At 56.3% G+C, this 22027-nt stretch overlaps 6 protein-coding genes across 6 annotated transcripts; 3 read left to right on the forward strand and 3 right to left on the reverse strand.

The window, feature by feature from the left end:
* Positions 1–282: 282 nt before the first annotated feature.
* BO70DRAFT_53371 (lytic polysaccharide monooxygenase AA11 family protein) lies at positions 283–2067 on the reverse strand. The gene is made up of 2 exons (XM_025548521.1): positions 1967–2067; positions 283–1739 (listed from the first exon to the last, which is right to left on the reverse strand). Exon 2 carries the CDS (start codon positions 1589–1591, stop codon positions 350–352), a length of 1242 nt encoding a protein of 413 aa, XP_025398706.1. The 5' UTR covers positions 1592–1739; positions 1967–2067; the 3' UTR covers positions 283–349.
* Positions 2068–2912: 845 nt separating this feature from the next.
* BO70DRAFT_53411 (uncharacterized protein) lies at positions 2913–3398 on the reverse strand. The gene has a single exon (XM_025548522.1). It carries the CDS (start codon positions 3266–3268, stop codon positions 2981–2983), a length of 288 nt encoding a protein of 95 aa, XP_025398707.1. The 5' UTR covers positions 3269–3398; the 3' UTR covers positions 2913–2980.
* Positions 3399–5123: 1725 nt separating this feature from the next.
* BO70DRAFT_429881 (GFA family protein) lies at positions 5124–6429 on the forward strand (the record flags this gene model as incomplete). The annotated part of the gene is made up of 6 exons (XM_025548105.1): positions 5124–5366; positions 5424–5501; positions 5560–5606; positions 5654–5834; positions 5928–6222; positions 6347–6429. The coding sequence occupies exons 1-6, from the start codon at positions 5160–5162 to the stop codon at positions 6427–6429; spliced, it is 891 nt and encodes a 296-aa protein (XP_025398708.1). The 5' UTR covers positions 5124–5159.
* A 1011-nt stretch (positions 6430–7440) lies between these two features.
* Positions 7441–11751, forward strand: BO70DRAFT_407190 (non-ribosomal peptide synthetase; the record flags this gene model as incomplete). Its single annotated transcript, XM_025547161.1, has 1 exon — positions 7441–11751. One exon carries the CDS (start codon positions 7441–7443, stop codon positions 11749–11751), a length of 4311 nt encoding a protein of 1436 aa, XP_025398709.1.
* Positions 11752–12967: 1216 nt separating this feature from the next.
* BO70DRAFT_353399 (uncharacterized protein) lies at positions 12968–14419 on the forward strand (the record flags this gene model as incomplete). The annotated part of the gene is made up of 1 exon (XM_025541830.1): positions 12968–14419. The coding sequence occupies one exon, from the start codon at positions 12968–12970 to the stop codon at positions 14417–14419; it is 1452 nt and encodes a 483-aa protein (XP_025398710.1).
* A 643-nt stretch (positions 14420–15062) lies between these two features.
* On the reverse strand, positions 15063–17052 carry BO70DRAFT_380267 (cytochrome P450; the record flags this gene model as incomplete). Its single annotated transcript, XM_025545402.1, has 5 exons — positions 16857–17052; positions 15988–16784; positions 15879–15930; positions 15607–15818; positions 15063–15534 (listed from the first exon to the last, which is right to left on the reverse strand). The coding sequence occupies exons 1-5, from the start codon at positions 16998–17000 to the stop codon at positions 15063–15065; spliced, it is 1677 nt and encodes a 558-aa protein (XP_025398711.1). The 5' UTR covers positions 17001–17052.
* Positions 17053–22027: the final 4975 nt, after the last annotated feature.

Genomic DNA, 22027 nt, shown 5'->3' on the forward strand with positions numbered 1-22027 from the left:
CAAGCAAGTGTCAAGCAAGCAGGCCGCAAGCAAGCAAATGTACAAAATCAGAAAAAAAAAATCGCATCAGATGAAAGAAGTCAATCAATCAATCAATCAATCAATCAATCACCCACGCCACATGACGCAGGCAAAAGAAAGAAAAGAAGTGAAAGTAAACGGGCATGGACTAGCCACGCACCAACAACAAATTTTTGTTTGCGAATGAATGAGTGAGTGCTGTAAAAGACAGACAGAGCAACAAGGCAAGGTGGTAGATCGTTCAGATCAGATCGTAACAGGCATGCATATGTGATTGGGTTGGAAAGGAGTGAGAATACAAATGCAAATGCAGACAGCAGCAGAGCAATCAAGCGTGGTTGCGACCGCCACTGTGGGGATGACGACGTCGCTTCTCCTTCAGCATACGGGAGGTTGATCTCTTGGTGGCGGACATGCTGAGGGTTGCGCTTTGGCCGGCGGTGCATTGCGTGCCGGCGGCCATGGCCTGCACGGCGGACCATTGGCCGCTGGCGCATCGTTGGAAGGAGGTTCCCCCGATGCAGTTCCATTCGCCTTCTTCGCTGCAGGCGCCGGTGAGGGAGCCGGAGGTGGTGCTGCTGGTGCTGGGGATGGCGGCGCTGGAGCCAGAACCGGAACCAGAGCCGGAGGAGCTGCTTCCTGAGCTGGAGCTGGAGCCGGTGTTCGCTGCAGCCGGGGCAATCTGGATGGATGTCGCGCTGCCTCCGGTCTGGACGGGCTTGGGCTTGATGTACGTGGATGCAGCGGTGGTGACGGCAGCGGAAGCAGCTGATGAGCCGGAACTGGAACCAGAACCAGAGTAGGAACCACTGCTGCTGTCCCCTGCGGCCGCAAAGGTCGGGGTACCAGTGCAGGCGGCAGCGCCAGCCGCGGCAAGGTTGCTGGGCTCGCCATCGAACTCGACATCGCTGCCGGGCTGGGGGAAACGGATGTCGACGCCCTCGGTGGTCGTGCAGCCGTTGATGTTGGCGACGAACATCGGCGGGAAGCTGGAGGAGCGCTTCTCGACCTCGACCTCGACGGTCTCAGTCTCACTCCCAGCGTCGCGCTTGGACGAGGAAGCGCTCTCGACGGTGAGAGGGGCGCAGTTCATGTACATCTCGCGGTTGCCGACGCGGTTGAACCAGGTCCAGGCGAGGGTGTATCTGCCGGGGGAGATGCCGGTGGGGATGGTGTAGTTGAAGGTGTAGGGGTCCGCGGTGGTGGCGCCGCCAGACAGATTTCCCTCGACGTTGGCCGGACAGCCGCCCTCGAAGGACTTCACGACCATCCACTCGGAGTCCTTGGTGGGCTCGCTGTCGGTGGTCAGGCTGATCTGGCAGGAGCCGCCACCGTGGGTGGCGCTGCCCTCGAAGGTCAGGGGCATGCTCTCGCCGATCTTGGCGGTGTTCATCTCGGTGACATCGTAGGTGTTGGAGCGCAGCTTGCAGGGGAAGTCGCTGCCGTCGGCGGCTAGAGGGGAGTTGTTGAGGGTCGACACGCTGTAGGGCACCGGCTTGGTCATGATCATGTGGGCGTCAACCGCGGAGACGCCCAGCATGGCGGCCGCGAGGATGGACTTGGAGAGCATTTTGGCTAGCGGAAGGAGTGTTGTGTTGTTCGACAGGGAAGAGAATGAATGATTGAATGAATGATTGGACTTCTGATCGTGCCAGACGACTCAGAAACTCGGAATGAATGGGCGCAGAGTGAGTGGTGTGGTGTGTAGTCCAGACGGTCTGATAAGAGGGTTAGTTCTGGAACGAGGACGGAGGCAGGCAGCGAGGGAGCGAGGGAGGGAGGGTGTTATATAGGAAGTGGCATGGTTGCACATGGTCTCTCATCGGAATGCCAGGCGGAGATTGCAGCGCCTGAGTGCAAGAAAACAAGCTTTCCGAGACAATGGAGATTCGGATGGAACAATGCAGAGACAATGAAGGGGTGAAGTGAGTGACAGGAACGGTACCTTGGCGAGTAGGGCACAAAGAAGCAGTCTGTCCGACCAGGGACTTTGTGGATGGGTTGTCTTTGTCTTCGCGACACACTGCACTTGGATGGTTCCCGGAGGGGAGGGACGAGGTCTGCCACAGGCGGACGATGGAAAGGAGTGTCAAAAGAAAGCAGGACTGGCCTGAACTGTCGAACAGCGGAGAGAAGGACTGACGCTCAGCGGGTAGATAGTGGCTGAGGATGGAGGGGAAGAGAAGAGAAGAGAAGCGGCGACCAGCACCGGCAGAGGGAGGAGGGAGTTATATAGTCATAGTCATAGTCATTGTTGGCGGGGGAGGGTGAATGGAATCAATAGAGTGGGGCGAGTATGACGGACTCTGTGAAGCTGTCTGTCTGTCTGTCTGGGATGAAACCCGCGGGCAGAGCGTCTGCAGTCCGGATTGGCAGCGCCCTCCAAGCCCAGTCGGGATCTGTTTCAGGGCTTCTGTCGCACCATCCATCCATCATGCGCCGGTTGGCGCCGGGGACTGCCAATCACTCGCCTCAACGTCCTGCTCTCTCCTGGCTGCTCGACTCGGGCGACTCCTCAGCGAATGATAATGACCTCCAGAGTCGCTGCGACCGAAGCGGACCCCGCCCTTGCAGCGACCGCCGAGCCTATCGAGTATATCGAGTATAGGGCACACCGCGGATGCTGACCCGACGTGGGGCGGCACTCCTACTCAGCCTTGGTGAGTCCGCTGGATTTGGGCGATTGGACACCACGGACGAACCGAATGGCGCATCTCATTCTTGAGACCGTCAGGCCCGAGAATGCTGTCATCATTCTTGAGCTGGAGTAAGATCGATCTTACTACGGAGTAACACACACACACACAACAAGAACCCAACAGGAGCACTCCAACATAGATCGAGTAGAAAAACAAACACCAGAAACTTGACCAGAAAACTAACCAAACCAAACCAAAAAAAAAAAAAAACCAAGAATCCACTCAATGCAGGCACCGTGCACCTTGCACCTCACCACACCTCACCTCACTTCACCCAGCCATGACGATCCCGCAGCCCGACTTGGCGCTTCGGTGGCGAACCACACCAAAACAACAACAACACCACCACCACCGACACCGTGTTCTGGGCCCGCCGCTGTCTTACTTTTCTGAATCTTCAGCATGCCCGTCCAAGCCAAAACCCGCAGCCTGCAGTTGCAGCTTGCGTATAGTGGAGTCAGACTGTATGTATGTATGTATGTATGTAAGTAAGTACTAAGTAGGCATGTGGGTGGCAGGGAGAAAGGGATCGGGATCCAAAATAACATCCATCAAGAACTTAAGTGGAGTTGAGTGTTGAGGGTTGAACATCCAAATTCCAACCTCCCGCGCCATGGTTCAGAGCGATCGGATGCATCTCCGCAGGGTGCCACCGCCAGGTTTTGTGCGATGGGGTGGGGTATATATTTTGACTTTGGTGATTCGATTCGATTCGATTTGATTTGGTTTGATTTGATTTGGTTTCATTTGAATTCGTTGGTCGGAGAGTGCCGCATCTGCTAAGTACAGACTAACTACTACTACTACCTACATACATACGTTGTAGCGGCCTGGATGAGGGATGAGGGATGAGGGATGAAGGGCATGGCCATGTGGACGCGTACATGCGTTACATCGTCGGATACGGGCGATGTGATGTGGTGGTCTGGACTGGACTGGACTGGTCCATGCCGGACGGTAGTATAGTATATATATATATTTAGGACTGGGGTGGGGGGAGGTATGGTATGATGTTGGTGGGTGAGGTTGTATGTATGTAGTTGGAGGGGAAGAGAAATGCTAGGGTACAACATCATCCATCGAGGGATGTCACCTTTCGAGGACAATGCCTAGAAAGGTACTCCGTAGAAGGGCCCAGTTGGATATCCTTCCGAGTCCTCCGAGAATCTTCATCCTACCAAACCCACAAAATCACTGCTACCACCACCACCACCACTATCCAGTATCCAACATTCCCACCCCCACCATCACCATCTCCAACCCCAAAGTCAAACAAACAACCCCCACTTCTCATCTCACCTCTCATCTCACATCCTAATTAAATACGAACCCGACCCAGACCTCCAAGTTAGGTTATAGTAGGCTGTAGGCTGCAGCACTACCGGGTAGTCCGGAACCCTCGGGTCGGCACTTGGCAGTTAGAAAGAAGCTGTAAGCTGACACTGACACTGGCAGTTAAGATAGAATGCGGGGAGGGTGGGACGCCCAGGTTCAGGGCCTCAATCTGAAACAGGGATCGCGGGCGGGAGATCGCGACGGTTGGGGGGTGTGATTGGGTGGGTGGGATATTACCCCTGAGTCCTGTTTCTGGTTTGTGTTGGATGGATGGATGGATGGAATTTGGGATGGGGAGGACTGGTTGGTTGGGTGGTTGATTGGAGGTGGAGGTGCTGATGGAGTAAGAGGGGGGTATAGCTTTTTGAGGTAAGAATAAGGAGGAGGAGGATGATGATGATGACGACGAGGATGAACATAAGGTTGGAGATGGAGTATGTATTTTCAGGTCATGTTGGAGGGAGGGATAAGAGTGTGTTACACAGTGTGATGGCTTAGGCTTAGCTGGTTGTGATTTCGGAACAGTTTTGGTCTCTTTCTCAGATAGGCTTGTTTTATCTAGGATAGTTAAAATTGGCGGACGACCTTTCATTTCGACTACCGGATCCCTGATTGTCAACTCGCTGGGTGATGTCGAGGCTGCTACAAAAGAGAACATCGCGCCGAACTTTGAGGGGCGCCACACCACCCCTGCCTCTGTTACCTCTAGCCACTGCCATCGATTGAATTGCAGGTTTTGTATAACAATAAATAATATGCTACTAGGGCAGGTTTTATAAGCACTCGAGTGCCATCTGATTGGCACTGCAATGCCAGGCTACGGAATGCCAACGAGTGGTTTCAGTATATGAAGCTAAACCACTGCTATATCTAAGAAGTTACGATGATGGTGGACCATGACCCCGATTTGATGGACAGAATACATCCTACCCTGAATCCAGATCGAAATCAGACCCAGACCGGCCTAGTGCTGACCCGACAAGGATTCCTCCTTATCTACGTAGGATAAAAGCCCCTAACCCAAACCCATCCGTCGGTCCCCCGCATCAATCCATCCTTGAAACCACCCTGAAACCCTGCAAAAAATCAATAACCGGCCATATTATGACCTCATACCAAGGGAACTGCCACTGCGGCAAAGTGCGCTTCGAAGTCCGTCTCCCAAGCCCACTTGGGACGACCTTCGCCTGCCAATGTGGCGTCTGCGCGAAGATCGGCAGCCGATGGATATTCCCCGCGGACGATCAGGTGAAGATCACTAGGGGGGAGGATGAGCTGGTCGGGTATGGGAGTCGGGGGGGTGAGCATTGTGTATGTATTTGATGGGGAGAGTTGGATAGTTGCATGAGATTTGACCAACTCGATCAGTTTTGTCCCGTGTGCGGAACGGCGGTTCTGGTGAAGAATCACCAGACACCCTCAGGAGAGACGGGGGTGGGGGTTAATGTGAGTGCTAGTTATCATATCTTTGGTCAAGATGCAGTGTATTGACGATGACATCTAGGCGAGAGCATTACTCGATGTGAACCCTTTCGAACTCACTGTGGCCGAGTAAGCCATGCCTACTTCCAACTCAAAACAACAATTAACCTCTTCAGTCTCCCCGTCCCCGGTAAAGAAATCCCAATGCCATCGCCATCCCCAATTGAACCCCCCTCCAACCCGCAAGCCAAAACCTACTCCGGCAGCTGCCACTGCGGCGCCATCACCCTAACCGTGACAACGCCCCCCTTCCCACACACCCCAGTCAAGGAAGACAACTGCAGCATCTGCCAACGGGTCAGCTCTTGCCCTAACCCCCATCCCCATCCCCATCCCCACCAGCCCCTCCAGTCCACCTCCCTCCAAATGCCAGCTAACAGAACATCACAGAACGCCAACACATGCATCTACCCCACCACCCCCCAAGTACTCATCACTGGCACCGAAAACGCAACCGAATACCTCTTCGGGAGGAAATTCACCGGCCATCGGTTCTGCGCCCGGTGCGGGGTGCAGGTGTACATGCATTTGCATGGGCCGCCGAAGGCATTGGTGGTGAAGTTGCCGGCCGAGAAGCAGGAGATGATTCGCAGGAATTTGGAGATTGTGCCCGTGAGAGTGAATGTGCTTGATGGGGTGGAGTGGGGTGAGGTGAAGGTGGAGAGGTCGGATGAGGGGACGGGGGGTATGTGCTTGGGGAGTAGGGTTAGAAGGGGTGAATGGGGGGGGAGGGTCGGTGGTCTAGTTTCATATATCTCCTCTTATTGTGAATGTTGACTCATCATCTGCTTCTGCTGATTTCTTAACAGTGTGGATGGTAATTGAATACCCGAATACCCATCTGAACAGACAAAATGATCAAAACCAGAAAACCCCTGAGTCTAGAGTCTAGCCACTGCCACTGCCAGCACCAGTCCTCATAAGAATACCGACAAAAACCTAATCACCAAGGCAAAAGAAGACGTCCCCGCCCAGGGCTTTCTGAGAGGTCACCACAGGCCTCCTGACAGACACAACCATAGAAAGATTATGAGGTCTCTACCATCCTACCTGGTAGGCAGACACCGTTACTCCAAAAGTCCCATTCCACCAAATATCATACCAGGTAAGATCCGTCAGAAACCCAACCAAACACAATAAACCCCCCACCCACTCAGCCAGCCGTATATAACCACCAGCTCCCTCCCATCCCCATATCCCGTATCCCAAATCCCATATCCAACTTTGCCACCCAGCCGAAACCAAAGAATCCAATCCCACCCTTAACACCACTAAAGCAGCAAACAAGTAACAGAACAAAGAAGCCAAACAAGTTCGCCTCGTATCCCGCCTCTCCCCACCCCCCTCGGAGGATCGGATTCGGCGACTTTGCCCCTATCGAAAACCCAGAACACCGAACATAAGCACATGGAAGCAGCGGATCTACCATCGCCCACACCGCGCGAGGCTGCCACGCACCAAGAGTGACTAGTTGCATCTGCCTGAAACCAAGAAAGAAACAGCAATCTATCTCCGGACCCAGCCGGTTAAACGCACAGGGGGAGAATAGATAGACGGTGGCCGGAACCCACCGAATGCTGTCCCATCCTCATCCTGTCCCCATAATGTCCGTTAGATGGCCGAGTCAGTCAGTCAGTCAGTCAGTCAGCGAGTCAGCGTAAGTCGGCGAAGGCGAAGGAAGAGTTGCCGTTGCCGTTGCCGTTGCCACCAGACCCAGACTCTATATTCATAGAGCAGGCATATCTGCCATTCCCCTGGTCCAGTGACTTGACTGTTCGCGTATCCTGACTTCGCATCTCGATGCAACTCTCATTCTTGTAAACATCTTCCTTTGCGATTGCAGTCACAGTCACAGTTGCAGCCTTATACATCTACCGTCCTCACAACCAACCAACCAACCACAATGTCTGCATCCTCCTCGCCCTCCCTCTGGAACCTCCTAAGCAACAACCCCAACAACAAGCCCAGCCCAAAAACACCGACGGAAATCCACATCCAACCCATCCCCCATCTCAAGACCGCCCAAACCCGGAGCACGACGCCCCTATCCGGAATCTCGATCACCGACACGGACATCGACATCGACATCACGGCCCTCCCCAGCCAATCCAGCGTGACATCCGCCTCCACACCGAACAGTCTATGTCCCAGCCCCAGCCTGCGACCCGTGCGGTCCTGCGAGGACGTCTCCCGGGCATTCGAAGCCGTGGAACGCGCATCCTACGCCCAGGAGCGGATCTGGTTCTTGCACGAGTTCCTCGCCGACGCCACAACATTCAACGTGACGCTGTCGTATGTCGTGAACGGGCTGCTCCGGGCGGACGACCTGGCCGATGCGTTCCGGACGGTGGCGAATCGTCATGAGTCGTTGCGGACGGCGTTCTTCCTCGACGGCCAGGAGGCGCCGCAGCTACATCAGGGAGTTCTGGCCGAGTCGCGGATCGAGATCAGCGTGCGGGAGATTGATGTTGCGGAGGTGGTGGATGAGACGTACGTCGAGATTAAGGAGCACGTCTACGATCTGCGGAAAGGCCGGACGATGAAGGTGGCGATTCTGTCGTTGACGCCTGCCGTTCACTTTCTCATTCTGGGATTTCATCATCTGGTGCTGGATGGGTTTAGCGCCCAGATCTTCATCAGGGATTTGCAGTCGGTCTACGCGGGGGGGACACTGCCTCCGGCGCCCAACTACCGCGCCTATGCTGTTGCGCAGAGACAGTCGATCCATACCGAGGGGTTTCGACAGAGTCTCGAGTTCTGGAAAACCAAGCTGGCCAACCCCCCGCCCCCCATCCCGCTGTTTCCGTTCGCGCGCGTCCCGACCCGAAAGCCCCTGGACAGGTACCAGGTGCATACCGTGCAGCGCAAGCTAGACATCCCCCTGACGATGAAGATCAAGGAAGTCGCGCACAAGGTCGGCGGAACGACCTCGTTCTTCCTGTACCTGACGGCGCTGCGGGAGCTGATCTTCCGACTATCCGGCCAGCAGGAGATCTGCATCGGGATGTCCGACGCCGGGCGATCCGACAAGGACTCCCTGCAGATGGTCGGGATGTTCGTCAACATGATCCCGCTGGTCTTCAAGACGGCGCGCCCGGGCCAGTCGTTCCGGAATCTGCTCGCCACGACGACGAAGCAGGTGCGCACGGCGCTGGGCCACTCCGCCGTCCCGTATCAGACGCTGCTGGACGAGCTGGCGGTGAAGAAGTCGCCGTACGAGAGCCCGCTGTTCCAGATCCTGTTGAACTATAAGATGGGGTCGACGGAGTCGGCGATGCTGGGCGAGAGCAGGGCCGAGAACCTCCGCATGGACGATGCGCGGACGGGTCTGGATCTGGTCGTCGAGGTGGAGGAGTTCGTCGATGGGAACTGTCTGCTGGCTGTCAAGGGGCAGGAGTATCTCTATTCCGAGGCGAGTCTGGAGTTTATTCTGTCTTCGTTGGTCGTGGTGCTGCAGTCGGTGGCTTCGAACCCGAATATCCCCGTCACGAATATCGGGGTGTTTGAGGAGGGGAGCGTTGCGCGCGCGTTGGCGGTGGGCTGTGGCGAGAGGGTGTCTTCGGATCTGGACGACCAGATGACGGTGGTGCATCTGTTCGAGAAGGACTGTCTGGATCAGCCGGAGAAGGTTGCCGTCCGGGCTGATGGGCAGTCGTTGACGTATGGAGAGCTGAGAGGCCGTGCTCTGCAGTTGGCTGCACACCTGCACGGGCTGGGCCCGTCTGGCCCGGTGGTGGTCGTGTGCAAGCCGAGTCTGGACTCGATTGTCGCCATCCTGGGCATCCACTATGCCGGCTGCATCTACGTGCCCGTCGACACGGAGCATCCGGAGGAGCGCCTGCGGACGATCGTGCAGGACTGCGATGCGCGTGCCGTCGTGCACCACGATGCGACCTGCAAACTGGCGGCCGCAGTGGCTGGCAACCGGACCCTCGTCAACACATCCCAGCTTGTCCCAGCGGCCGAATTCCCCATCCAGGCGTCTCCCAGCGGCACCGCGTACATCCTCTACACCAGCGGGTCGACCGGGAAGCCGAAGGGAGTGGTAGTCCGCCACCGCAACCTGACATGCCAGATCCAGTCCATGCAGCGTGACATCGGACTGTCCAGCGAGACAGTGCTGCTTCAAAGCGGGCTGGGCTTCGACGCGTCCATCGACTGCATCTACGCGGCTCTCGCCGGACAGGGCACCCTCGTCGTGGTATCTCCGGAGGTGCGGCGCGACCCCGAGCAACTCGCCGCCCTGATGACCGTCGAAGGGATCACATACACGCAGATGACCTCGTCAGAGTACCACAACCTGCTGATATACGGCGACCTGAGCGGATGCAAGACGTGGAGAAACGCCTTCTGCGGGGGGGAGAAGTTCCTGCCGGGCCTGTGTCCGCTGTTCGAGGGACTGAACATCCCGTCTCTGCGCGTGTGGAACCGATACGGTCCGACGGAGATCACCGTCTCGTCCAGCCTGCATCTGGTGACCGGACGGGGCGCCGACCCCGACGTGCCGGAGGTGATTCCTTGTGGTCGCCCGCTGAGCAACTACTCCGTGCACATCCTCGACGACCAGCGCCGGCCTGTCCCCGCGGGCGTCCCGGGCGAGATCTGCATCGGCGGCGGCGGTGTCGCGCAGGGATATCTGAACAATGCTCGGCTGACGGCGAGTAAGTTCGTCAAGAACGCATACGCGAGTGAAGCGGATGTCCGCCGCGGGTGGGACAAGCTGTACCGCACGGGCGATCGCGGGTATCTGCAGCATGACGGGGCGATGGTGTTCCTCGGACGGATGGAGGGGTCGACGCAAGTGAAAATCCGGGGCAACCGGGTCGAGCTGGACGAGATCGAGACGGCCATCGTGGCGGCTTCGGGCGGGAAGGTCCTGGCGGCGGGGGTGTGCGTGAAGGGCGACAACGCGGACGCCACCTTGGCAGCCTACCTGGTCATGCCCGTGGCGGACGCGTCCTTCATCAAGGAGCTCGCCAAATCGCTCCCCCTGCCACGATACATGCGTCCCTCGTCGTTCATCTCCGTCCGCAAGCTCCCGCAGACGACCTCGGGCAAGCTGGACCGCGCCGCCCTGGCGAGCCTGCTGGGGACGGCGATCCAGATCGACACGAGCACCGCGCCGCTCAGCGAGCAGGAACAGGCCATGGCGCACGCGTGGCGCCAGGTCCTGGGCGAGGTGACGCTGTCGGCCGACGCCAACTTCTTCGAGGTGGGCGGAAACTCACTGCTGCTGGTGCGACTGCAGAAGATCCTGTCGGCGGGAGGGACATCCATCCCGCTGACGGAACTGTTCTCCGCCCCGCTCCTCTCCGCCATGGCGGGGCTGCTGGCCCAGACCCAGACGCCCACGGAATCAGCATCGCCGCCCTCCATCGACTGGGATGCGGAAACCCGAATCCCGCCCTCCTTCACCTCCCTCCCCCTCCCCACCCCCCCCTCAAAGCCAAAGAAGGAAACCCTCACCGTCCTCCTCACCGGCTCAACCGGCTTCCTCGGCCGCTCCATCCTGCACGCCCTCCTCACCTCCCCCAAGATCCAGCACATCCACTGCCTAGCCGTCCGCAACCCCTCCTCCCCGCACCTGACCACCCTCCTCCCCCCCTCCGCCCTTCCCAAAATCACCATCCACCCAGGCGACCTCACCCATCCCACCCTCTCCCTCCCCCCCTCCACCATAGCCACCCTGCGCCAGACCGCCGACCTAATCCTCCACAACGCGGCGACCGTCTCCTTCATCGCGCCCTACCCCACCCTCCGCGCCCCCAACCACCTCTCCACGCAATTCCTCACCTCGCTGGCCCTCCCCCGCCGCATCCCCATCCACTTCATCTCCACCGGCGGCGTCGTCGCGCTCACCAACCAGCCCTCGTGGCGTCCCGTCTCCGTGCGCGCCCATCCGCCCCCCCCAGACGGCAAGGCGGGCTATATCGCGAGCAAATGGGCCAGCGAGGTGTTCCTGGAGCGCGTGGCGGAGAGATACAGCCTGCCGGTGTGGGTGCATCGCCCCGCGAGTATCACGGGCGAGGGCGTGCCGGAGCTGGATATCATGGGGAACGTGGTAGGTTGGACGAGGCGGTTGAGGTGTTTTCCCGACAGGGGGGAGGTTAATTGGCTCTTTGATTTCGTGGATGTGGGGGATGTGGCGGGGGGTGTGGTGGGGAGGGCGCTGGGAGGGAGGATGAAATGGGGGAGGAGGATGGGATGGGAGTGAGGTTCGTGCATCATTGTAGTGAGAGGAAGTTGACGCCGTCGGAGCTGAAGGCGCAGTTGGAGAGAGAGGAAGGGTGTGTCTTTGAAGAGGTCCCGGTGAAGGAGTGGGTGAGGAGGGCGGTCGAGGGGGGGTTGGATGTCGTGGTGGGGGCGACGTTTGAGGCGTTGATGCTGGGGCAGAGGGCTAGGGGCGTGGTGTTTACGAAGATGGTGAAGTGAGTTGATTTGGAGAAGGGTTTACGGAGATGGTGAAGTGAGTTGATTTCGGGGAAGGGAGGGATCAAGGGGGGGAAAGAGTGGGGGGGTAAGAAAGAATAGTATTAATGTGATTGTATTTTCTTATTAGTGGGACGATATGGACTGGAATCATCTTATATTCGCTGGAAGAAACTTGCTATTGAGGTATGTTAAATGAGAATAATATATAGGAAACAACTTCTAGCTATATACGCTTAGTTTACTCTTGACTATTCTCTCAGTATACTGTGAGGACTCTATGGAGCCTATGAGCGATGGATGAATGAGAGGATCGTGATGGTTGGGAAAGAGGCGATGCTAGCTAGGCTACATACAGGCAGAGAGGATAACACCTCCGCGGTGGCGAAGCCAGTCACATAGTCAACAGGATGGCTGCAGGGCTGCTGGTTGGATACCACCAGCTTGACTGTTTGCAGGTATGGCTCAGAGTTTCGGATCACTCGTGGGCAGCCAACGTGGAATTTCGGGTTCTGTCCTTTGCTCACAATGATAAGTACCAGCAATACTGGGAGGGTTTCATCCGTACAACTGTTATCGTTGTATTATGCACAGACAGCCGACTTGGTATTTCCGTTTGTCGAGTCTAAGAGGGATTGATCTTGACTATTCCACCATTTGCCATCAACATCGCCCACGACTCTCTATATAGTCCGGGAGGCTGGATCAAATATTGATGCGATTTCCTCAGGGACAACTACCAACTACCGACATAGAAGCAATGAGCCGGCGGGGACTTTATCTGACGGTCGACGGGTGGATTCCTTCGGCGGCTTTTGAGGCCGCAGAGCCGTGGGAACAAAAGCACGGACATCCTCCATTCTCAGCTGCAAACCCGCCGATGACCCATTGACTGAAACCATTCAATCCATATTTAAGTCATACGCGGGAGCCCCCATGGACGAATAGCATCAGATCCAGACGGTGTGCGGAGAGGTGACCACCCCGGCCCAACTTCCAACATGTACCTCGCATTCGGCCTGTCATTCCTGGCCTCCATCTTCCTGGCCATCTACCTCTCCGAGATCACCACCCTCGATGCCCTAATCTCCCTCTTCCCCGTCGCCAAACCCGCCCCTCTGCTGCCCACCACCTCCGTCCCCGCCTTCTGGAACACCTATGGCTACCTCTTCAACATCACCGTGGGCACGCCCCCGCAGAACCTGACCGTCCTGAGCGACTGGGCCTGGATGTCGCTCTTCGCGCGCAGCAGCCGATGCGTCGACACCGTGGACCCAGCCCTCTGCGTCGCCCCGGGCCAATCCTACTACGACGAGAGGCTCTCGTCGACCTTCAGCCCTTCCGCCCTCCCCCAGCTGCAATGGCCCACCAACCTCTTCTGCCCGCTCTTCACCGTCGACTACATCTCCGACACCGTGTGCATCAACGACCTCTGCACCGAGCCGACCACCACCTTCCAAGCCTCGCACTTCCCCTTCACGGGCGAATGGGTCCCCGTGCAGCCGTTCGGGGGCATCTTCGGGATGGCGCCCGTCCTGCCCGAGCTGAACGAGACCTTCCACCCGGTCTTCCACCAGGCGTGGCAATCCGGCAAAACCAACCCGCAGATCGGGTGGAACGCATGCAAGGACCTCTCGTCCACGGAGCCGTGTCTAGGCGGAGACTCGAAATTTGTCTTCGGCGGCTCCGACCCCTCGCTCTACCACACCACCAACCTAACCTGGTACAAGACCATCACGCCCCCCTGGCTGGGCGGCGAAATGTACGCGCCGATATCGCCTCAGATCTACAACTTCTGGTCCACGCGGTGGACGGGCGGATGGATCGTCTCGCCGCCGCCCTCCGCGGACCCAGAATCACAAACCGAGCCCGAAACCGAGACCGAAACCTGGTCCCCCAACTACGCGATCCGCTTCCCCCCCTCAGCCCTAATCCGCAACGCCGGCCCAGAAGAATGGCAACAACGCAACCCGCACGCCATCCCCGAATCCGACGGGCTGATCACGCCCCTCGCCGTGCTGGACGACAACTCCGAGGGCCTGGGCGTCCCCGTCTCCGCCAACGCCTACAACGACTTCATCCGCCTGGTGGACGCCCGCAAAGCCTCCCCGGAGTCCGTCGCCGCCCTCGCCGCCCAAATGACCTCCAGCCCCACCGGCGCGCACGCCCAGGACTGGTATCTGGTGGACTGCGACGCCGCCGAGACCCTCCCCTCCCTGGTGTATGAGCTGGATCATCGCGTGAATTATACGGTCCGGCCCGAGGCCTTCGTGCAGGAGATCTATGCCACCGGGGAGTGTTATCTGAATTTGAATGTGTGGACGCATAGTCGTACCGAGAGTGGCGATGCCACGCTACTTTCGCTGGGATTGGGCTTCCTGAAGAGCTTGTATGTCATTTTGGACTTTGAGACGTTGGAGTTTGGGTTGGCGCCGTTGAGGTTGGATGTTTAGATTACCTGTGAGGTTATTTTTTGGTGGTTTTTGACCCCCCCCCCCGGGACGACGACGAGGAGGAGAAGGAGGAGGGGGAGGGGGTGCAAAGACCTTTATGTTATGTTGAAGATTTGCTACGAATAGTCATGAGAACAGGTCATATCGGCTATCGCCATCAGCGTTGGACTTTTGTAGTCTGGTAAGGGGGCGTAGCGAGATTGTCTGTATAACAGTATAGCGGGTTAGAGAGAGGCTCCTGTATCTCCCATCAGACAGCAATCCAGTTGGGGAAGATGGTATAAAGAGCAATTCCAGGGATTGCGATGTTCCAAAACGGCTTTGGAAAGAAATTGGATATCAGCCAGCGGAAGAGACATACATGAACAGAACCCCCCTCCAACACGAGAAATAATGCTCACATGCAAGCATCTATTTCTCATCCTACGTAGAGTTGGATAAGAACCCCGAATTGATCGATCTCATTTGGAGACACAATCAGAATCAATCATAACATTGCCACACATATAATGGTAACAAACAGCTAAAGATAAAAAATTACCACAGTCCCCCCCACTCCCCCCCACTCCCCTCCTCTGCTCTCCCCCCTAACCCTCTCCAATTCTCACAGAGAGAGCGGTAAATAAAAAGGAAAAACCAACCCCTACTTCCTAACCCCCACCCTCATAGGCATCCCACTCTTCGGCTTCGCAGTCGACGAATAAACCTGATACGCCTCGTCCCCAAACGCGCTCGTATGCCTCTTATCCGTCTCCTCGGGATGGGCGTCCCTCCACTCCTCGAACGCCGTCTCAAACGTAAACAGCCGCATGGTCATCGCCAGCACGACCCGGATCTCAATCATCGCCATCTCGCTGCCGATGCACTGGCGAGGGCCCTTCTCGAACGGCCGGTAGGCGTCTTGCGGGGGTACGTGGCCGTTCCATCCGGCCGGGGTGGCTTCCGTGCGCCCGTCCGGCAGGGTCACCACGCCGGCGTTGAGGAAACGCTCCGGGTGGAATTCGTCCGGGCAGGGGAAGTATTCGGCGTCGTGGTGGATCGTGTGGATGCCTACCCAGATTAGGTTGCCCTTGGGGATGGTCACGGGGTTGGTGCGTGTGGGGTGGAAGGTTATGCTGTTTTTTTTTTACGTTAGAGTTGGTTTTTTTTTTTTTTTTTTCTCGGGGGGAGAGGGAGGGAGAGGGTACTTTTCAGGAGCCATCCGAAGACTACCCGACGCTGGATACAGACGGAGAGCTTCGCGGATCACGGCGGTTGTGTAGGCCAGTTTGTTGATCAGGGCCGGGTTGGCGCGGATCATGGCGGGCACTTTGGTCAGGTCTTTGCCGAGGATCTCGTCGTGTTCTTCGAGCACTTTGGCGAGGGCTTTGGGGTGTTTGTGGAGGAGGTGGTAGACGTACTGTTTCGTGGCCATGGTGTTAGTGCGGTTCAACGGGGGAGGTTAAGAGGAAGAACATACGCTGATGGTGGTGCTGCTGGTGTCGTGGCCGGCGAAGACGAAGGTTTTCAGACTAGGGCTTGGGCATCAGCAGGGGTTGCGGTGATATCTGGAAGGGAGCGCGACTTACTTGTCAATAGCCAGCTGCTCGAATCCACAGTTAAACAACGACCCCTTGGGGTCATTCTTGACCAGATCCTCGTACCGTCCGATAGCGATATCCATCAGGGTCTTGAACTTGTTATTGGCGCCCTTGGCACTCCGCGCGCGCAGAACCCGGCGGATATAGTTATCCATGACACCGGAGTAATACCTGCGGTTGTAGCGGCGGATCGGATTGATCTCCAACCGCTGACCATCGGGGATGAGATCCAGGAGATGCCGGAACGCATTGACCAGCTCGTCCTCGCCAGTCTGCGAGCCAAAGTCCACGCCCAGGACCACAAGCCCAATGATATCGATGGTCAGCTTGGCTGCCAGAGGCTCCATGGGCACCGCGGCACCGGTCTTCGCGTGCTGCGCCAGGATGTCGCAGAAGATCTCGGTCTTGTCCACCATGACCGGCACCATGGTCATCAGGTGGGCGTTGGAGAAGCCCGGGGAGAAGAGGGAGCGCAACTCCTTCCATTTCGCGTCGTTGGCCAACAGCACGCTGTTCAGGCCGGTGAACGACTCCATGAACCGCGTGACCATGGGGTGTTTGGGGAAGGGCTTCTCCTGCGATACCTGGTGCGCCATGTAGGGGTTGGCAACGAGGTAGACTTGGTCCATGAAGGGCCAGGTGTCGACGCAGAAGAGATCGCCGAGCTTGAACAGCCGTTGGATCATTGTCATCTGCGCCTGGGGGTGAAGGTCTTTGGGGGCATGTTTGGCGACGGTGCTGAAGACGGGGATGCTGCCCGAGAGGAGACTATGGGGGGGTCCGGGCTGGAGAGTTGGGTGTTAGGTGGTGGGCTATGCAATGAATGGGCTTGAGAGAATGGGGGGATATATGCTCACCAACCCTCTGACCTTGAGTCGCTGGCTCAGCAACACAGTCAAGCCAATCGTAAAGGTTGCGATGACGAGCGGAATCCACGCATCTTTGACTTGATCCAAGCCTATCGTGGCCGGAAGAGTCACGATGGAGGACAGGATCGCCATTGTGTTTGTGTACAAGGAAACAGAAAAAGGGCAAAAAAAAAAGGAAGAATCAGTACATTGGCAGCAGAGCCACCAGTGCTATACTTCTCATCGAGACTCTATCCGGTGCCGGACTGTCTGTTGGGTCCGATTTTGTATTTGTGGGCTCTCGGGGACGGCTTCGGTGACTTTGTATGGCGCCTCGATCAGCCCACAATCAGCGTCGGCGCTTTTGTAATCCATAATATCCACGCCGATGGCTGACCACTCAACACCGGTCGAAGGATGATTTTAACTTTTGCTCGTTGGTTTGGGCTGCCGAGCGTGGTGCGATGGTTGTGTTCTCGTGTCGTCGTGTTGATCCGGTAGTCCTTGGGATGGCGGATAATTAATTCAGCAGGGTGCATTCACCGAGGAGGGCAGTTTTTCACAACTCATTCATTCACCGTAGGAAAAGTGCCTCGACGGATCCAAAGATTTGCTTTCCTACTTCCTGTAGCCGTAGGATCTCAGAATAATAATAGCCTCTCATCCCGACCAATTCCTTGCCCACCCCCAAGGAACAGAAGGGAAAGACCCATCTCACCTCTCAGTATTTACCTCCATGGCGACGTATTCCACCAGCATCAGTCCCAAGCCCAAACCCGTCAGATTACCTTTCATCCCACAATACCCTTAACACCGAAGACCTCAATCATCTACACTCATTTCGGCAAAATCAAGAGCAGCTGACCATTATCTCCAATACACACGAGGACAAAAGACTGACGTTCGAATGTGACCCCCTCCGAGCTGGAAGGCAATATCTGTCCACACCTCTACCAAGAACGAGTTCTTGGTTTGATTTTGCGAAACAAAACCCGAGGATTAAATGCGCCGATGGCTTAGGATCATTTCCCAGTGACATTGCCATGGGTTGGGTTGGCTACCGTACGCGTGGAGAGATTCGTTGTTGATGTAGAAGTCAGTAAGTAGAATTGAACGTCTGTGTCAGTGTAGGTGAATAAACTACTGGGGGGGCCGGCTTTCAATCGCTCGATAGACGAACAGTCGCTGTCCCAGAAGAATAGAATACCATGTTAAAGTGAATATTTTCTGGGAATGGCAGGAGAGCTGCTATAATTTCAAGGGGAGAGTTAAGTAGTCTGGCTGAGATAGGCCCCAGAAAAAGGCTTTGAGAAGAGGGCTGGGGTCGAGTACAATGTGATCATCAATCAGTTGATATATGACCTCATATAAGGACTACGGAGAGCTAACGGCTCATGAATAATGTGAGAAACCTACCTCACTCAAGGCTTCGCATGGATCTATAACCCTGGAATACCTCAGGTACGCCGAAAGGAAGGGCTGTAGGTTGAGGCGGGTGTTAGCCCTGTCATGCACGGTCCTGACAAAACTTCAACCCTTCATGGTCTCTAGCAAGCTCACAGGGAGTTGAAAAAGATGGGCCAGATAGTATGTTGGCTGTTTGCATTCCACAAACCTTCGATGTCACGCGCAAAGCTTCATACACCCAGCAAACAACTAGCCGATATCGGCCTCATACTAGATAATTTATGGAATACCACACAGGGCCTCTCGACCTGCAGCACTCTCACACATAAGGCTCAATAGCCCTGAATACCGGTACCCAGATTCTTCGTCCCGAGTCCAAGCCAAGTATCTCGCCAGCTGCAAAATGATATCATCACATGCAGCGCAACAGATGTACACGCACATGTGCATGCACATGCACATGCACATCCACCAGGCAAACAGCCACCAACAAATCCACCAGCATCATATCCCACCCATCCCGCCGCAAAAGGCTAGCACCAACTCCCAAGGCCACGGTGAATTAACCCGGAGACAAACCAACCGTCGCACCTGCAGCTGAACTGCATCTCGGAAGACAGGCAAATCCAGATCCACAGATCCCACTAACGGCCCTTCGCAGGAGATCGTCTCAACGGCTAGACGGACAGAAGAATGGTCCGATACAGATGCAGGGTCTCGGATCTTGGTGGTTAATACGAGATACCAGGGTCTCATGCAGGCCCTAAAGCAAGCAGCCATTCTCCGGAGGTAGGGCTGTTGGAAGACTAGCAGATCTTCTAGAAGGGAGATCTTCTAGAGGGGTTATGGAGGGGTCATATAGGGTGGATGTGGGGCTTTGCGTGTTCGTCTGTAGTGGTTTTGGAGGGTTGGTATAAGTGTGTGGTGTGAAGGGAGGGCTAGGGTGTTTTGAAGGACCTTTCGAGAGGGGGGTCTCATAGAGATGGGTGGGAGCTCTTTTGCTGTGGATGGCGTCGAAAGGGTGAGGCAGCTTGGTGTGTAAGAACTGGGGTGGTGTTAGGTCATGATAGGCATTCGGCCCTGTCTCTGCCTCCCCCTCCCTCTCTCCATCTGATGTATAGGACGGGGAGGCGGGTTGTGGAAAATGATATTTGGAAGGAGATGAGAGGGATCGAGATACGGCACTGGGAGCTACAGAAGAAGATTATAGACAAAAGGCAAGTCTACACTGTGGCAAAAGCAGTCCCTAAGGGATATTCACTGGTCCTTGAACAAGGGTGGCGAGGCACACCTCAACTGCTATCACTACTTCCGCCAGTTTCCTTCCAGACTTCGGGAATATCCCAGTTTAACGACAACGGTAGATGGTAAGATTCAGATTGTCGTTGACGCCATGACTCCCTTCCAGAAATTTGATTGCCAGCTCCCCAATCTCGTGCTTCGCCTCAGGGGCTGATATAGGAGGCTATACTGTAGGATACTCGGATGATGGCCAAGACGTAGGGCTAAGCATGATCAGTATTGCGCCCCTTTTGCGCTGCGCGGCAGTGCTGGCAATCCATCTCTACGGGCAACAAGTTTCAGCGAGAGTATCTACGAATAGGGGCATGTTGATATCGTCCTACAGGAAACCTGTTCTACAGGTGGTATTGTGATGTTCGCATGACCCCACATGACGGCCATATCTAATATCTATACCCATGCGGAGCCGCGGGCGCTAGCTCCAGCTGGGCTAGTTCGGCAGCTCCCGGCTTCCGACAGCCTAAAAGAGTAGCACAGTGTAGCAAATCAACCTGTTGTACGTGTGTAGGCGGTCGTGGAGATTTCCAGGTGCGGGCTAGCGTTTCAGACGAGTCAACTGTCGAGGCGGCAAGCATCCGTCAGGTCCTTCCCGAACGGGGCGAGTGGGCAGGCAGAGAGGCGTGAGCGGTGAGGCTGTATATCTATCTATATTAGATATCTATCTAGTGTATCCCTCCAATAGCCCCCTCTAGCCGCTAGACGCGGCCATGTCTCGGCCCCGAGCCTCCCCCCCCGAGCCCTAAATCTATATGGCCCTGTCCTAACCCCCGACTCCCGACCATCCCTGCCGGTTGTCTGCAAGTCTAAAGACACCCTCGGACAGATGCCGGCTTGGCCCCCAAGGTAGATATTAACGCATTGGTAGTCCGTCCTCCGTATCCTGCGCGTTTTCGCGAATCCTTCCACGTCAACATGCCACCCGAAGGATGCGCCTCGCTTTCGTATTCCTGGCCTGGCGCTCGGTCCCATGGAGATCTGCAGGGGGTTGCCACGCCCCTCACATAGGGGACTTCCGCAGCGCAAATGCTGTTCCTTGATTTTCCATGTCCCACTGCTCTGCTGGCTGTGAATGCCAAAAGGGCGCTAGCCTCCCCACCATCCTCTAGCGGCTGCGGCATGGGCCACCACTCTAAGCCTTGAATTGAACCGTCGAAGCAAGCGTGCTGCCCAGGCGGCCGGGCCCGCCAGGCTTCCAACTTCCAAGGTGCTAAGCGTGCTATGTGGGGATTATCCTGACGATAATGATGTTATCGTCACGGTGGTGTCGGAGGATGTTGGTCTTCCCTGCGGTTTGACGCCATGCCTGATTGGAATGTGCGAACTTGGGATTGACACGGGAAGTCTTGTCTGCGGTGGACACCCATCCATCCACACGGTAGGCTTGGCAGGTATGGAGGCCACGATCGCATGGATGGTTCAGGCTGAGGCTCAAATCGGATGGGAACGTGCCGTTGATCGGGGCTCTTCTGCGAAAATAGCCTCACTGACCGGCTGCATGACTCGGGTGCCGCCCGTACAACCGCCACTGCCACGCAACTGCCCAGGGACTAGCCGGTATCACATCATGCCATGTGTGAAGAGGACGCCAGTCGATCCTGTTCACCCGGAGATTTCTTTAGCACGGGGGCCATGTCAGATTCTAGATTCCGTCGGAAGGATGCCTTCGAGAGATTTGTTTTTCTTCAGATAGTTACCCCTGATTTCAGGCCAGAGGGAGCAGTAGCCGGTTTGGGCCCTCCGGTTTCTTATCGTGCTGGATTTCTCCATTCCATGTTGGATAATGATGTCAGTATCCAATCCAGAGTGGCACGCAGTAATTGTATGGTCATTCTCGTGTTTTCGGTATATTTCCCGACTTGGCCCGTGAGCGCGATTCCCCGATGAGGAAGGTGCGGAGGCAGCCTGAGCGGTGAGGCAGGAGCCGCTGTAGGAAGCCCTAAACGGTACCCAGCAATTATCTATTAGTTATCGAATTGATCGATCCTGTCAGGAGGTGTCCTTCTGCAGGCAGCATCTGAAGGGCGGAGGATTGGGGATGGTGGCTACGCCCCACCGCGCTACGAAAATCACCGGGGTCAACTGGTATTGGCGTCTGGAACAACGGATATACGGAAAGCGTGTCGAAGCGTGTCGAGCTCATGGCTGATGGGGACGGCAGATCGCCCTGCCATGAGCCTGCCATGTGCACCATCAGCTGATCCATGCTTCGTTACGAGACCAACGGCCATCGGACGGTCGATCCATTCCTGCGGTTTCAGATGCCTCCTGCAGTCCAGATCGTGTATCCCAGGAGTATCGCCTGTGGGGACGAGGATGAGGATCGATCCTGATCCTGCGGCCACGAGGCTGCGTATCGAAGAATAGACAGAGTACAGCCCGGCTTAGGGTAAATAAAAGCCTGTTAAGTGCCTGCAGTTAGTTGCTCAAAACCATCTCCATCTACTCTCATCATATTCACTGGAGCAGCCATC

The sequence above is a fragment of the Aspergillus heteromorphus genome (genome assembly GCF_003184545.1).
Source record: "Aspergillus heteromorphus CBS 117.55 chromosome Unknown BO70scaffold_15, whole genome shotgun sequence".
Lineage (NCBI taxonomy): Eukaryota > Fungi > Ascomycota > Eurotiomycetes > Eurotiales > Aspergillaceae > Aspergillus > Aspergillus heteromorphus.